Source organism: Stomoxys calcitrans, chromosome 2 (genome assembly GCF_963082655.1).
Source record: "Stomoxys calcitrans chromosome 2, idStoCalc2.1, whole genome shotgun sequence".
NCBI classification, from domain to species: Eukaryota; Metazoa; Arthropoda; class Insecta; order Diptera; family Muscidae; genus Stomoxys; species Stomoxys calcitrans.
The window spans coordinates 112,664,396-112,681,700 of record NC_081553.1 but is presented as its reverse complement, the minus strand read 5'-3'; the positions used below and the strand labels follow the sequence as shown (position 1 = coordinate 112,681,700).

General features: G+C 40.9%; 1 protein-coding gene across 2 annotated transcripts; it reads right to left on the bottom strand.

Moving 5' to 3' along the window:
- Positions 1 to 7,485: 7,485 nt before the first annotated feature.
- On the bottom strand, positions 7,486 to 17,071 carry LOC131995092 (uncharacterized). 2 transcript variants are annotated; one of them, XM_059362971.1, is made up of 3 exons: positions 16,255 to 17,071; positions 15,183 to 15,302; positions 7,486 to 8,696 (listed from the first exon to the last, which is right to left on the bottom strand). In XM_059362971.1, exon 3 carries the CDS (start codon positions 8,691 to 8,693, stop codon positions 7,755 to 7,757), a length of 939 nt encoding a protein of 312 aa, XP_059218954.1. In that variant the 5' UTR covers positions 8,694 to 8,696; positions 15,183 to 15,302; positions 16,255 to 17,071; the 3' UTR covers positions 7,486 to 7,754. The 2 variants fall into 2 exon arrangements, with proteins under 2 accessions (XP_059218954.1, XP_059218953.1); XM_059362970.1 differs by lacking the exon at positions 16,255 to 17,071 and adding an exon at positions 15,849 to 16,108 and having other exon boundaries at positions 15,183 to 15,578.
- Positions 17,072 to 17,305: the final 234 nt, after the last annotated feature.

The window sequence follows — 17,305 nt, the reverse complement described above, 5'->3', positions numbered from 1 at the left end:
ATCTCGATCGTAAAGACACTGAAGACGATTTGTGATTGGCTGCCCGATTAGACTATCATGATATATGTAGCGCCGCTGAATGCTTCAGCTTCGAGCCAGTAGAAATAGATAAGGAGATGCAAAGAGCTTCTTCGTATAAGGGGAAAGGCTGTCAGGCTGAGTTCTGGGCCATTAAGGGGCTGCGAGGAACGAAGTGGCTGAGCTGGGGAAGAATGGAACGTTGATTAGCGCATATCGAGCTATAGAATCATTAAACCCTCCCCTCTACGAGCTTCTTGGTAGAGTGGACCTCTTTTCCGACGTCTGCGCCATTGAGCCGTGCGCTGATGCTGTGGGTTATAAGGAGGCGAAGAAGTCATTAAAGACTGCTGATAAGAATCCTAACTGATCATTGCAGCGTCATGACTTGAGATCACGCTAGGCACAGGGAGAGGTCGACTTCTATGGGAAAAAGCAGTCAGGCTGAGTTCTGGGCCATTAAGGGCCTGCGAGGAACTAAGAGGCCGAGCTGGGCAAGAATGGATCGCGGATTAGCGCAGATCGAGCTATAGAATCAGTAAACCTTCCCCTCTACGAGCTTCTTGGTAGAGTGGACCCCTTTTTTCGACGTCCGTGCCATTGAGCCGTGGGCTGATGCTGTGGGTTGTACGGCGGCGAAGAAGTCATTAAGGACTGCTGATAAGAATCCTAACTGATCATGGCAGCGTCATGCCTTGAGGTTGCGCTAGGCAAAGGGAGAGATCGATTTCTATAGGGTGTGTGATGATGAGAAGGAGTTGGGGACGTTCGAGCACCTTTTTTGTCATTGGCCCATAATTTCCAGGAGAAGACACAGGATAATGGGTCGATATCTCTTTCCTTGCCTTGATATCCACCAGTCACTTTGTCGTCTTGTTATTCTGGAGTTATGTGGAGGTTTGAATTGGCTGACTGCACCATACTATTACCGATGAAGGTTCCTTTTCGGGTTCCTTATTTTATTTCTCTACTGATTACACTTTTTTGTCGTTTTTTGCCGTGCCTTTCACCGTGCTATGGTTCTCTATCTGTTATTCTCCATCTTGTTTATCTGAACCTAAGTTAATAAGCAAAAAAAGTCCTCTGGATTGGGCTAAGCACCCCCAGAATAGTTTTAGAATTTTTCAAACTTCATTTTATTTGGCAAAATTTTCTAATTTTTGTGCTTCCCAGACAAATGGGCTGGTGGACGCTAATGCCTATATTCCAAGGCAAACCATTGTAGTACTGACGCACCTGCAAGGGAGTTTGTTTCTTATGGAACCCCGCTATTTTTCCACTTGTGGTAACCCTAAGGACCGTATGTGTATCCTTATACGTGTTTACATGTCCGTCCATAACCTAAATGGTTGTCATAAAACAGCAACAGCATCCATATCCCCCCCCACACACACACACACACACACACACACACAAACACACACACATTCAATTTCTTGCTTGCCAAAAGGGCACAAACACTTGTTTGCTGGCTGCTGCTTTCTGTTTCTGCTGTTCACTCATGAGCCTTAGCTTTGAAGTTTGGAAAAAAGGCGCAAAAATTGAAAAAAAAACGAATTATTTGTGTTTATTTTCTAGTTAAACTCAGACATAGCCACCCAATCACCTTTATGCCGGCCCACTCCATAAAACGACAACATCAACAACAACCCTAGGAGAATATTTTGCCATTTTACTACTTTACTCTCTTTCTCATCGAGGGGACTGTGAAGGAGGGGGAAGGCAGGTGTAGTTAAGCGTTTTTCGCTACCTTGCATTGACATAATTTTATGTATTTGTTGTTGTTGTTGTTTCTGATGTTGTTCCATTCTTTGCTTGTTTTTGTTGTTACATACCTTGGGGTATATTATCCCCATGCATGGGGTTGCTTGGAAATGTTTCTGAATTTTTTTTTTTTGTCTTTTATCTGGCAATGGACGAACGGGTAAAATGTTTTGAAGGCTTAAGAATGTTTGTGTGTGCGTTTGTGAGTATGTGTGTTGGGTTATTTGTATCGTTATACACTTGCTTTAATTTCATTTTGCCCACATTTAACTCATTCTACCGTCTATTGGTGGTGGTGCAGTTTACTCTTTTGGACATAAACAAGACCCTAACCGGCTATATTTCATTAGAATGTGCTGAAGATTTTCTACTACTGCTGCTAAGTTTGCTGGGAAATCCCAAGGGTCTCAATTATCTTTGAGGTCATTTGAGCCGATTAATGCAAAAGTGATCTATTCCACATAGGCTCAAAACAGCGATATAATTGTTTAAGGTTAAAGCATCATTTTGGCTAGTGTGTATTAGAATTGTAATTTTGAAATAAGTCTTGAGGTTACTCGCAGAGCTAGCGTAACCTCTTGAGAGTATTCATAGACGTTGTAAAGCTGCAAACGCAACTACACTAAACTGACCCAAATGGTTGATGAAAGCACTCCTTACCCCGTTGGTATAACGATGCAATGGCAAACTATTGCCCAAGGAAAATACCGCGATATCCATACTTGGGTACTAGAAGCATCTCCAAGAAACACCAAATGATTGAACCCTCAGCATACTATACAACACAGTTTGTGCCAACTAAATAGAAATATTTCTCCTTCCTATTGCATACTCTCGAAATTTACAGCATACAAGTCATGGATACCACTCGAGTTGTTATATAGTTTCGGATCATGGGTACTTGTGAAAATAGACGAGGAAGAACTTGGAGTGTTTGAGAGAAATATTCGTTGTCAAATTCATGGACATGATGCAGGCTGGGTTCTAGGCCATTAAGGAGGGCTTTCAAAAAGACACAGGTTAATGATTCGATACCTTTTCCTTGCCCAGACTTCCACCAGTCACTTTGTCGTCTTGTTATTGTGGAGTTCTGTAGCGATCTGAATTGGCTGACTGTACCATACTCTTTAGGGAGTATCGTGAAAATTGACGAGGTAGAACTTGGAGTGTTTGAGAGAAATATTCTTCGTCAAATTCATGGACATGATGCAAAGAGCTTCTTCGAATAAGGGGAAAAGCTGTCAGGCTGGGTTCCGGGCCACTAAGGGCTTGCGGGGAAAGAAGAGGTCGAGCTAGGCATGAATTGATCGCTGACTAACGCAGATCGAGCTATAGAACCAGTAAACCCTCCCCTGTACGAGCTTCTTGATAGGGTGGACTTTTACTAGTCATTCAAGCGTCATGCTTTGAGGTCACGCTCTATAGGGTGCGTGACGATGAGAAAGAGTTGGGGACGATCTCTTGCTTGTCGTCAATTTCGAGAAGACAAAGGTTAATAATTGGATATCTTTTCCTTGCCTAGACTTCCACCAGTCACTTTGTCGTCTTCTTATTGTGGAGTTCTGTAGCGGTCTGAATTGGCTGACTGTACCATACTCTTTAGGGAGTATCGTGAAAATTGACGAGGTAGAACTTGGAGTGTTTGAGAGAAATATTCTTCGTCAAATTCATGGACATGATGCAAAGAGCTTCTTCGAATAAGGGGAAAAGCTGTCAGGCTGGGTTCCGGGCCACTAAGGGCTTGCGGGGAAAGAAGAGGTCGAGCTGGGCATGAATGGATCGCTGATTAGCGCAGATCGAGCTATAGAATCAGTAAACCCTCCCCTGTACGAGCTTCTTGATAGGGTGGACCCTTACTGGTCATTCAAGCGTCATGCTTCGAGGTCACGCTGGGCACAGGGAGAGGTCGACATCTATAGGAAGCGTGACGATGAAAAAGAGTTGGGGACGATCTCTTACTTGTCGTCAATTTCGAGAAGACACAGGTTAATGATTGGATATCTTTTCCTTGCCTAGACTTCCACCAGTCACATTGTCGTCTTGTTATTGTGTAGTTCTGTAGCTGTCTGAATTGGCTGACTGCACCATACTCTTTGGGGAGTTTTGTGAAAATAGACGAGGTAGAACTTGGAGTGTTGGAGAGAAATATTGTTCATCAAATTTATGGACATGATGCAATGGGCTTCTTCGAATAAGGGGAAAGGCTGTCAGGCTGGGTTCCGGGCCATTAAGGGCTTGTGGGGAACGAAGAAGTCGAGCTGGGCATGAATGGATCGCTGACCAGCGCAGATCGAGCTATAGATTCCGTAAACCCTCCCCTGTACGAGCTTCTTGATAGGGTGGACCCTTACTGGTCATTCAAGCGTCATGCTTTGAGGTCACGCTGGGCACAGGGAGAGGTCGACTTCTATAGAGTGCGTGATGATGACAAGAGTTGGGGATGGTCGAGCACCTTTTTTGTCACTGGTCGCCAATTTCGAGTACAAGACACAGGATAATGAGTGGATATCTTTTAAATGTCTTGATTTTCGCCAGTCACTTTGTCGTCTTGTTATTGTGGAGTTCTGTAGGGGTCTGAATTGGCTGACTGCATCATACTCTTTATGGACTCGTCAGCATTGACGGATCGGTTAAACCTATAAAAATATAACAATCGGGGCATACGCCTAAGCCAGTAATGGGCTTGTTGTGCAATCTAAATCCGAAAGTAGCCGCGAAGAAATTCTGTGCTGCTGGCGAAATCGTCAATCCTATGTCTTAAAGCAGCGAAAGCCTAGCATTTACATAGGAAAAGTGCCATACAAATGCAATTGCCGCACCAAAACTGCATACATGCGCTACTCGTATATTTGATCTCCTTCCTTCTTCATCTTAGTAGTAGCCTCGTCTTTTCATGATCCGGATCCTCAACATGGAAGTTCAAAATTTTTTAAAAAATTTCCTACTTTTATACCCATCATCATAGGATAGGGGGTATATTCATTTGGTCATTCCGTTCGTAACACATCGAAATATTCACTTCCGACCCTACAAAGTATATGTTTATGGTATCGTTGTAAAATTCTAAAACGATTTAACGACGTCCGTGTGTCCGTCAGTTGCAATCACGCTGTAGTCTTTAGAAATTGAGATATTGAGTTGAAATTTTGCAACAACTCATATTTCTTCTACACGCAGGTTAAGTTCTTGAATGGGCCATATCGGACTTATAACCAGATTTCGCAGAAATTTAGCACAGTGAGTTATATTAGGCCCACCAATATCCGAACCAAAAATGGTCCAAATCGGAACATATTTGGATATAGCTACCATATAGACCGATCTGCCGAATTTGGGTCTAAGGCCTATAACAGGCGCATTTATTACCGGATTTAGCTGAAATTTGAAAAAGTGAGTTGTATCATGACTCCGAATAACCGTCCCGAATATGGTCCAGGTCGGGGTATATAAAAATGTATCAAGACTCCCAACATCTGTCCCGAATATGATCCAGATCGGGCTATATCTAGCTATAGCTGTCATAGTGACCGACCTTCAGCTTTAGGGTCTAAAGACCATTAAGACCGATTTTGCTGAAATTTGAAACAGTGATTTGCACTAGGGGCTTCGACATGCGACCCGAATATAGTCTGTAACAGGCGCATTTATTACCCCATTTCGCTGAAACTTGGCATAGTAAGTTTTATTACGCCCGCCGATATCTGAAACAAAAATGCTCCAAATCGGAACATGCTATATAGACCAATCTGCCGATTTTGGGTCTTAGGCTTATAACTGGCGCATTTTTTACCGCATGATTGAAACAGTGAATTATATCAAGACTCCCAATATGTGTACCGAACATGATCCAAATCGGGCTATATTTAGATATAGCTGCCATAGAAACCGATCTTCAGATTTAGGGTCTAAAGACCATAAAAGGCGCACTTATTCTCCGATTATGCTGAAATTTGAAATGTGATTTGCACCAGGGGCCTCGACATCTGACCCGAATATGGTGTATATTGGACCATATTTTCATATAGCTATAGACCGATATGCCGATTTAGGGTCCTAAGCCTATAACAGGCGCATTTATAACCCAACTTCGCTGAAATTCAGAACAGTGAGTTTTGTTCAACCCGTCGAAATCCGAACCAAAATGGTCCCGATCGGAATATATTTGGATATAGCGGCCATATAGACCGATCTGCCGATTTTGGGTCTAATACCTATAACAGCCACATTTATTACCCGACTAATTTGGAACGGTGAATTGTATCAGGCCTCCGAACATCTGTCTCGAATATGGTCCAGATCGGTCTATATTTAGATATAGCTGCCATAGAGACCGATGTTCAGCTTTAGGGTCCAAAGATCATAAAAGGCACATTGAAATTTTGCACAAATAGATCTTATTAGATTTGTTCGGTTGGGATAGTAAATGGGCCAAATCGGTCCATGTGTTGATATAGCTACCATATAAACCGATCTTGGGTCTTGATTTCTTGAGCTTCTAGAGGACGCAATTCTCGCCCGATCTGGCTGAAATTTTGCACGCGGGGGTTTTTTTATCACTTCCGATTACTGTGCCAGGTATGGTCTAAATCGGTTGATAATCTGATATAGCTGCCCTATAAACTGATCTTGGTTCATTACTTCTAGAGCTTCTAGATGGCGCAATTCTTATCCGATTTGGTTGAACTTTTGCGTGAAGTGTTCTGGTATGACTCCCAACAACTGTGCCAAGTTAAGTGTAAATCAGTCCATAACCTGATATAGCCGCCATATAAACCGATCTCTCGGTTAGACTTCTTGAGCTTCTAGAGGGCGCAATTCCTATCCTATTCGACTGAAATTTAGCATGACGTGTTTCGCTATGTCTTTTAACAGCTGTGCTAAGTATGGTTTAAATCGGTCTAAAACCTGATATAGTTGCCATATAAACCGATCTTGGATCTTCACTTCTTGAGCTTATAGAGGGTGCAATTCTTATCCGATTAGGCGAAATTTTGTGTGGAGTGTTTTGTTTTGACTTCCAACAACTGTGTCAAGTATGGTCTAATTCAGTCTGTTTGGGGTCAAACTAAGGGTTTTGCCTTTCGAAATAAAAAATCAGAGGGAGAATTAGGTTTAAAATTCAATGCTGTTGTAATGGTTTATTGTGTTTGTTGCTCATTTCATTATTTATAAGTAGTAAATCGAATTCAGTCTTTTGTTGTAGGTAAATTTAGATAGACAATTGTACATGTAGCATTAAGTAGTTAATTTCTTTTAGGATGAAGTAGCACAATTTATTCTTAGTTTAAGTAGCGAATTTTACTTTTAGTTTTGGATAGGAAATTTTAACTTTAGCTTTAAGTAGGAAAATTTAATTTTAGAGGGTAAGTAGGTTATTTCACATTTTGATTTTGGGTCTAAGGATATAGGAATTGGTTGATGGTGTGTAGAGTGGCCCGCACTTGTGTTTATTTTTGGTGTCCCGCACTTTGATGGTTTAACCATGTGTTGTGTTGATTTTGGGTCTTCTTGTGGGTTTATGTTGTATCTTAGTGTCTTCTTCACGTCTGAAAATTGAGTTTGTTAATTTTTGTTTCACTGTTTGTAATGTTCTTTTCTTTAACGATTGTTTATATGTATATATGTAAGATCACTTTTTTGCTTTTCACTTCACTTGGGTTCACTTTGAGGGGGAGAGAATACGATGCGCAGGTTTGAGATTTAAAAGCGAGACTGATCTTTTTTTGGTTGTTGCTTGTCACTTGGACCCCGCGAAAACGGTCAACTTTCCAAGCTACAAGCAACAATTCCAGGTAAACAAATATGAAGTCAAGGCGGAATCAGCGATTAAGAACTTACTTCAATGTACCGTTATGCACAGTGGGTCATGTGCATACGTGAACGCATGTCTGCACATGGGTGCACATGACTTCATGTTCAAACGTACTTTGAACATTCTCCCCCTCCAAGTGACGAAGTGACATCTTACCTTTTTAATTTTGGTTTCTTGCCTGTGAGGTGACTGGGCCGACGAACACGTATCCCCAATCTGTCTCCTGGGCGAAGACGGCTCCCAATCCGGGTTGTACAACACCACTCCTCCGGAGGTGGGCGTAGGCATCGGCCCCTACCTCTACATCGATTGGTTCGTTGCCCCTAGGGTCAGCATCTGCCAAAGAAAGGGATCTTAGGCTGCTTGTGGGGTCGGGAATGATGGGATCTGAATAGGGTCGTCGCGGCAAATCCCGGGTCACCACTGCCCGGATGGTATACATGGTCCTCCTCGACGCATGCCTTGACCGAAGTCTTATTGTTGCCAGACGGTGCCCTCTGCGCTCTCTCGTTGGTATCCCCAGGCGAGTTACTGTGGCTGCCGCGATTCGGGTGATGGTCGATGCCTGGCACAAAAGTACCCGTACCCCAGCCCAATCGTCCTGCTCCTCGGGTGCCAATTCCACCATCGCCGTGGGTACAAAAACAGTGGCCCGGCTGTAAGGTATCTCGACCGGGGGAGGGCCTTGGACGATGGGCATCTGGTTGGCTGGTTCGATTGCAAGTTGCCGTGGGTTGGCAATCTCCATTGGGGGCGGGCTGTAGCTGCCGTATGTCTCCCTAAGCTGTGGGGCTCCATGCAGCATTGTGTGATGGCGGTAGTCGCATGTTCGGCAGGCAGTGACCACGGGGCAGTCTGGGGCCAGATGGCTGCGCGCCAGACAGTTCCGACAGTAACTCCGTCTCTCAACTGTCTCGTATCTCTGATACGGTGTCATTTGCCGGAACCGCGGGCATGACCGTATGGCGTGGTCCTCCTGGCAGAGGCCACAGGCATACTGCCAAGATGCGGGGCGATACCTGGGTTCCCGTGGGTCGAAGCGAGGGCGTGTGGGTCTGGCGGGTCGTGGGGACTCTGGGCGAGGTAAATATCCGGCCATTATCTGTAACCAAAATCCCGTGAGTACCGTGTTTTGATGTGATTATGAATTGCTAGGGGTGTCTGAGAATAATTTGACAATCTTAGTTATGGGTCGACTGACTATGCCATTGGAAGTTCGAATATCTACAACTCGAGTGTTCTGATCAACACCGGGGTATGTTTTAAAAACTCGTCCTAACTTCCACTCGGTGGGATATCTCTCATCCCTGATGACAACTAAATCATTGACCTGTATGTTATCTTGCTGATACTTCCATTTGTATCTACGGTGAAGCTCATTTAAGTACTCTGACTTCCACCTCTGACAAAAGTTTTGGGATATAATCTTTAATCTCTTCCACCGATTTGCAAGCGTTATGTCCTCCTCTGAGATGTCGGGTTCTGCCGGGGTCAAAAGGGAAGAGCCTATAAGGAAGTGAGCTGGGGTCAAGGGTGCTAAATCGTTAGGGTCTTCAGAAGCTGGACTAAGGGGTCGTGAATTGAGGCAGGCCTCGATACGTGCCAATATGGTTGACAGTTCTTCGAACGTGAAGTTCATTTTGGGCATAGACTTCTTAAGGTGTATCTTGAATGATTTAACTCCTGCCTCCCACAATCCCCCCATATGGGGAGCTCCTGGAGGAATAAATTTCCACTCTAAATTCTGATGAGCATGTTGCTGAATGGCGCTGCTCTGTAAACTTTTCATAAACTCTTTCTGATCTTTCTTGAGCATTTCTGCTGCGCCTATAAAATTCTTTCCATTGTCGGAATATATCTTTTCTGGGCACCCTCTCCTTCCTATGAAACGAGCTAATGCCGCCAGAAATGATTGAGTCGATAAATCACTTGTTGCTTCTAAGTGGATGGCTTTTGTCGCAAAACAAACAAATATGCAGATATAACCCTTGGTTATTAAACACGCTCGTGCTGTTAAGCTTTTGATTCCGAAGGGTCCTGCAAAATCTACCCCTGTATTCGTAAAGGGTCTGGATAAAGTAGTACGCTCGGGTGGAAGAGATGACATAATTTGGGTCTGAGTCTTTAATCGATATAGGGTACAAACTCTGCAATTGTGTATAACTTTCTTGATCAACTGTTTCAATCTGAATATCCAAAATTCCGTACGGATGAGCCGGGTCATAAGTTGATTGCCTCCGTGCATTGAGACTTTATGAACAAATTCCACTAGAAGGAGTGCAAATCGCGAATCATATGGGATTAAGATTGGATGACGTTCGCTGTACGTCAAAGCTGGCGATTGAACTAAACGACCATTGGATCTAATTACTCCTTTTCTATCTATGAAGGGGTTGAATGGTAAAAGACTACTTCTAGGTGAAAGCCTTTTCTTTTGGGTCAAAGAACTGTATTCCTCAACGAAGTAATGTTTCTGAGTTGCCACTATAAGACGCATCTTTGTGTCTATGAGCTCTGGGCTGGTTATTTCTTGCGATGAAATTTTAAGTGAGGATCTAGTTGAACCTGTGTTACGCCAGAACCTAACTGCGTAAGACAAAACACGATATGCTCTAGCTAAAGACGAAAATCGAGTCAAAGGGTCATCAAAAGTGCCTGTTGCGAATACTTTAACTTGTTTTGCTTCAAGATTAGTGTCTGTATTAACTCGGTCTTGCGGCCACTGATCATGCGGCAATTTGAGCCACTGGGGTCCCGTCCACCATAAATTATGAGATATTAAGTCGTCAGGAGAACAGCCACGTCTTGCTACATCTGCCGGATTATATTCTGAGTCAACATGTTTCCAATGCTCACCACCGACGTTCTCTAATATCTCTGAAACCCTGTTACCAACGAAAGCGCTCCATGAGCATGGTGGCTTTTGTAGCCAGGCTAGAACGATTGTAGAGTCGGTCCAGAAATGGGTCGTAAACTTTGATAATCGAAGCTTAGGCACAATGGCATTTGCTAACCTTGACAACATAACTGCACCGCATAATTCTAACCTTGGCAGAGAGATTTTCTTAACTGGGGCTACTCGGGTCTTGGCTGCTAGAAGAAAAGTGTCTACAGTTTTATCGATGTGTTCAACGCGTATATAAATTGTGGCTGCATATGCGCTTTCTGACGCGTCGCAGAATCCATGTATCTCCACAATACTAGCAGGTGTAAACCGAACCCATCTTGGTATCGATACAGTGTCTATAGAATGGCTGCCTCTCACAAAGTTATTCCAGTTCATTTGAGTCACTGGCTTCAACGAGTCATCCCATTCTACCTTATCTAGCCAAACCTGCTGCATGATTAACTTGGCTACAACAATTACTGGCGCTAACCATCCACATGGGTCGAAAAACCTTGCTATCGTTGATAATACTTCTCGCTTGGTGCTCATTTGCTTTTCTTCAACTGTAGGGGCCGTAAAAGTGAAATTATCACCTGATATATTCCAACGAATTCCTAGGGTTTTTGTCGAAGAAGCTTCGGAAATATTTAACCAATCTATTGGAAGAAGCATGTCTTCATTTAAATCCTTTAACAAACGTGTGTCATTTGACGCCCATTTTCTTAGCCTGAAACCAGCTGATTCTAATGCGGAGGCTAATTCTTTCCTAGCTGCTGTAGCTTCTTCTATGGAGTGTCCGCCCGCTAATACATCATCGACATATAAATTCTCTTTAATAATTCTTGATCCTAACGGATGAGAATCTTTCACGTCTTCTGCTAACTGGAGAAGGGTCCTAATCGCTAAAAATGGGGCGCAATTTATGCCGAAGGTAACAGTTAAGAGTTCGTAATCCTCAATTGGGTGGTTTTCTGATTTGCGAAAGAGGATCCTTTGAAATGCTGTTTGATTGGGGTCTACTAAGATCTGACGATACATCTTTGTCACGTCTGCATTGAAGACGTACTTAAAAAATCTCCAGTTCAACACTTGTACGACAAGGTCTTGCTGAAGTATGGGTCCTGTATGTAAGATATCATTAAGACTTTTCTTGTTTGATGTTGGGCTAGATGCGTTAAAAACCACTCTAAGTTTTGTGGTAACCCTATCTGGTTTGATAACTGCATGGTGAGGTAAGTAGTAGTGAGGGGTCTTGTATACGCTGTTTGGGTCTACCTTCCTCATGTGTCCTAATTCCAAATACTCTAATATGGCTGCATCATAATGTGCTTTAATATCTGGGGTCTTAGACAACTTTTTCTCCATTCTATGAAACTGTGCCAATGCGATGTTCCTAGATGAACCGATCTCTGAACAGCTTTTAAAAGGTAAAGTTACGATATATCTCCCCGCCTCATTACGTCGTGTTGTATTTTTGTAATTATTTTCGCAATAAATATCTTCTGTTGACCTCAAAACCTTTTTTGGGGTCTCTTCCACCTCCCAAAAGCGAGTGATTATCTTTTCTAATGATGATGCACTATAAAGTGTGATTTGTCTGTCGGATTTAGGGTCTTCCGTAATGGGTCCTCCTATGATCCACCCAAAAACGGTGTCCTGCGCTAAAAGTGATCCACAGGATTTCATAGTACCGCCTTTTGTGTATATAAGGGGTCCAATATCTAATCCGATTAACATGTCCACGGGTCGACTTTCAAAGAATCGAGGGTCCGCGAGACTAAGGTGTGCAAAATCTCCAAATTGATTTTGCCTTAAATCGTGTGTTGGTAAATGAGAAGGTAGGGTCTTTAAGACTGGTGCCCAAACCTCCAGCTCAAAACTAGGATTTACTCGTGAGCAAAGATTGAAGACGCAAGCTTTTGTCGATGTTTCAGAAACTGCGTCGCTTAAACCTGTGACGTGAATTAAATTCTTAACTGTTGGAAGTTGTAGTTTGTTTCTAATTTTCTCTGAAATGAAAGTTGATTGTGACCCAGGATCGATGATTGCCCTGGCATCATATCTATGTCCTCTAGATTTGATTTGAACTATTGCTGTGAACAAAAGTGTCTCTTTGGGTTGCGGAGTGGGTCTGATTTCCTGAAGTGTCAAAGTCGTTGAACAAGGTGCTTCTAAACAAGGTGTGGACTGTATATTTGGCGATACCGATGGTTGTACTAGGGTGGTTAAAGCGGCAGCACTGGTACTAGGGCGTGCGTATTCGCTAACCGGTTGAGCTAGGGTGGTAGGATCAGTAGCACTGGTGCTAGGTCGTGCTTCCTGTCTACCGGGTTGAACTAAAGTGTTGAGAGCGGCAGCACTTGTGCTGGGTCGTGCTCCGTCTCGTTGGAGTGTGCCTGTTGTAGGGTACTGGGTCTGGTTGCCTTTATGTATCAAACTGTGGTGTCGTTGACTACATTCCCTACAACTAAAACGACTTTTACACTCCCTGACTCCATGATCCGAAGAAAGGCAGTTATAGCAAAGATGACTGGTCTTAACAATGTTTATTCGATCGTTGATCGACCTTTCTAGAAATTGAGGACATTCTCGCAAAGAATGATTGGATTTACAAAGTTGACAAACCGGTTTGTTATTCTGAGCATTATAGTGTGATTGTGTGTTGTTGCTGGGTCTTGAGCCCGTGTTCTTGAAATTGGGATTTACATTTGTTTGAAAACTATTAACTCGCTTTTCCCGCTTATCGTACTCCGATCTGGGTTGATTATATCTCGAATATTGTGGCTTGATATTGCCGACTGATTCTAGGGTCTTGAATTTATGGGTCAAAAATACATCTAGTTGATTCCACGATGGAAGAGACGAACAATCTGCTAGGCTGCTTTCGAATTCTTCTAAAAATATTCTTGGTAGTTTGGTTGACACAAGATAAACTAAGATTGGGTCCCATCCCCCCGTTTCTACTTCAAGGGTCTGTAAAGTTTGGGTACAACTACCTATAGTGCGCTGTAATTTCTGGATTGTTGACGCGCTATCAACGGAAACCGAAGGTAAATTAAAAAGAGCTCGCAATTGCTCATTTACCTGCATGCGTTTATTTTCGTACCTATGAACGAGATTTCTCCACGCTATGTCGAAACCCTCATGGGTCAGTGGAACATTGGAAATTATTTCGCGGGCTTCTCCTGCTGTTTTCTGGGTTAAGTGAAACAACTTCTCGACTTTACTTAATTTTGAATTGTTAATGTAAATTGCTGAAAATAAATCCCTAAAGGTAGGCCATTCGCGATATCCCCCTTTAAAAACATCTGTGTCACAGGGCGGCAATCTTAGAGCTGGTGAAAAATCATTAGTGTCTCGCTGTTGGGTCATCGATATTCTCTCCTGTTTTTCTTGATCTTGTTGCTCGTTAAGGGCCAAAATTTCTCCGTTAAGAGAGCTTAAACACCGTTTATAAGTTTCTAGTGCCTGTTTGTAGCTATTTCGAAGCTTAGTTTTATCTATAGGTGTCTCATCCTTTTCCGGAATGCGATCCCTACAATCTAAGTATGCCTTCTTGATTTGATCCCATAAAGAATTGAGTTCTACCCGCGTGATTTCTAACGAATGTATATTATCATCCGACTTAGCCGCGGAGTAAACGGTCTCAAAATCCACTAAATCATCCACACAGTTTACAAATCTTTCGCGTAAATTCTTATCCATTTTGTAATTGGCTTGTATATGTTTTAAATAGGGTCAAAAAACTATAAAACCAAGGAAAATTTTACAACAAAATGTCCTAAAAAAAAAACTGGTTATTTGTAGAAATCAAATCTATTTCAAAAAAACCTAATGCGAGAAAAAAAAAATGTGTGTCTTGATGATGGGTCAAATATCTAAGGGTCAAACCTGAAACTTTTTACAAAATTCGTAATAAATGTTTCATCTGGGTCACTAGAAAAAAAAACAGGTTAATATCTCTGATGATATCGATTATACAATAGCCGCAAAAAATTGTAAGAAAAATTTTCCTTTCAAATCGCAATACACCAGCAATTTAATTCCGCTCGAATTAAAGTTGCAAAAAAAATTTATTTTTCTCCAAAAAAAAATTAAACTTTCACTTTTCAAAATTTGGCATACAGAACTAGATGATTCTTTACAATAATACTGCTTTGACTCGTTGGGTCAATTTGCTTTCTGTATAAAAAACAACAAAGGATTGCACAAACAACCACAGTCCTTTCCGACCGTTTCCACTTAAATTTGTGCAATAGAATGAAGTTTTAAAATTTCGAAGACAAATGAGGCCAGCACGCAATATTATTTTCGTTATTTCTCACACAAAAACAATTCTTGATAAAAAAAACTTCTTCTTTTCTAAAAGCACTTCGATTTTTCTTAGACACTTTTCCTTTTCTTTATAAAAAATTTCAACAAAAAATCTCGTGGATGTCTGTCCCGAAAATCCTACACACTGCCTTGAAAGTAGGGTCTGCTATATTGGGTCAAATTCACTTGGATCAAATTAATTTGGGTCAAAATTAATTGGGTCAAAATTTATCAGACAACCGAATTAGCGATTCATAATCAGAAAACGATCAAAAACAATATTAAAGTACGCTGGGTAAATGTATGAACTTTTCCTTTTTTGAAAAAAAGGTTATGTATGACGTAATACCCAAGCGCACTTTAATAGAAAAACAAAATGGTACTCACTTTGAAGCTTCTTTTTTGATGTGTGTGTATGTGTGTGTGTGTGTAGGTGGGCGCTTGGCTTGGGTCCAGAATTGTGTGTTGGCGCCTTTTGCAATTTTTGTAGCTTTGTGTCGTTAGAGTCTTGGATTTTGTTGTTTTAGTGTTTTTGATTTGATGAAGTTTTGGGAATTTAACCGTTGTAGCGGGTTTTTCCGTTTTTATCCCAGAGCGTAGATTTTTTGTTTTTGTGTTTTTACACGGAACGCACGAATTTGATTTTGTTGGGGTTTTTTGAAAATGCACAATATTTTATGTGTGATAGAAAAAGAAAGAATTAGTTTGGGATAAAATTTACAAATTTATCGAGCAACCCATAATTCTGTTTTAACACTCTAATTTGTTTTTTAAGTTAAAATACTGAAAAATTTATGATTTTTAGAGAAAAAAAATTTTTCAAAATATGTAGAAAAAATTAACATAAATTTTGGGTTGGACGATAAATTGTTAAATTTTTCAATTTTTTAGCTCTTTTTTTTCAATTTAACACAAAGAAACTTCTTTAAACAATTTAAAAATTTTTTGATTTTTATAATTTTTTTTTGAAATTCCACTTTTTTCCACTTCTGTTCCACTGTGCGGGTCACTTTACGTTTTTTGGGTCTTTTGCACACTTCTTTTTTGATTTACCACAACTTCTAATGATTTTGGGGTCAATTTTTTGCACATTAAAATTTAATTAATTATTTTTATTTTTACACGGGTCACCCTGTTAATTTAATTAGTTTTTGTTTTATTTGAGTCTTTATGTACTTTAATTGTCACTTTGCAATTTGGTTATTATTTTCTTTTGTTATTTCGTTTTGATCTTCATTTGGTTGGAATATTTTATCAAATTTTCAATAAAATAAATGCCACAACCAAACGAAGAACACTGAGAGCCGCTATATATTTTTTTTATTTGTGATTTGTGTATTATTTTGTTTTTAATAAATTGCCAAAACTGATCTTTTATGTGTTTTGATATTTTTGTGTTGGCCGTCCGTCCATACGTGTATGTATGTACGGTTGTGTGTAACCAACCCTTTTTTCGCACTTTTCTCTATTTCATTTGCTTTTAATTGTTGGGTCACTGCACTTTTGTTGTTGCGAATTTTTTTGTGTTTCGGTCACTGGGTCTTTTGAAATGAAAATGAATTATTTTTGGGCACAAAACAGAAAAATTTTTTTGATTTTTGGTTTTTTAATTATTTAAAAAAACCACTTATCCGGTTCGAAGGACCAAATGTTTGGGGTCAAACTAAGGGTTTTGCCTTTCGAAATAAAAAATCAGAGGGAGAATTAGGTTTAAAATTCAATGCTGTTGTAATGGTTTATTGTGTTTGTTGCTCATTTCATTATTTATAAGTAGTAAATCGAATTCAGTCTTTTGTTGTAGGTAAATTTAGATAGACAATTGTACATGTAGCATTAAGTAGTTAATTTCTTTTAGGATGAAGTAGCACAATTTATTCTTAGTTTAAGTAGCGAATTTTACTTTTAGTTTTGGATAGGAAATTTTAACTTTAGCTTTAAGTAGGAAAATTTAATTTTAGAGGGTAAGTAGGTTATTTCACATTTTGATTTTGGGTCTAAGGATATAGGAATTGGTTGATGGTGTGTAGAGTGGCCCGCACTTGTGTTTATTTTTGGTGTCCCGCACTTTGATGGTTTAACCATGTGTTGTGTTGATTTTGGGTCTTCTTGTGGGTTTATGTTGTATCTTAGTGTCTTCTTCACGTCTGAAAATTGAGTTTGTTAATTTTTGTTTCACTGTTTGTAATGTTCTTTTCTTTAACGATTGTTTATATGTATATATGTAAGATCACTTTTTTGCTTTTCACTTCACTTGGGTTCACTTTGAGGGGGAGAGAATACGATGCGCAGGTTTGAGATTTAAAAGCGAGACTGATCTTTTTTTGGTTGTTGCTTGTCACTTGGACCCCGCGAAAACGGTCAACTTTCCAAGCTACAAGCAACAATTCCAGGTAAACAAATATGAAGTCAAGGCGGAATCAGCGATTAAGAACTTACTTCAATGTACCGTTATGCACAGTGGGTCATGTGCATACGTGAACGCATGTCTGCACATGGGTGCACATGACTTC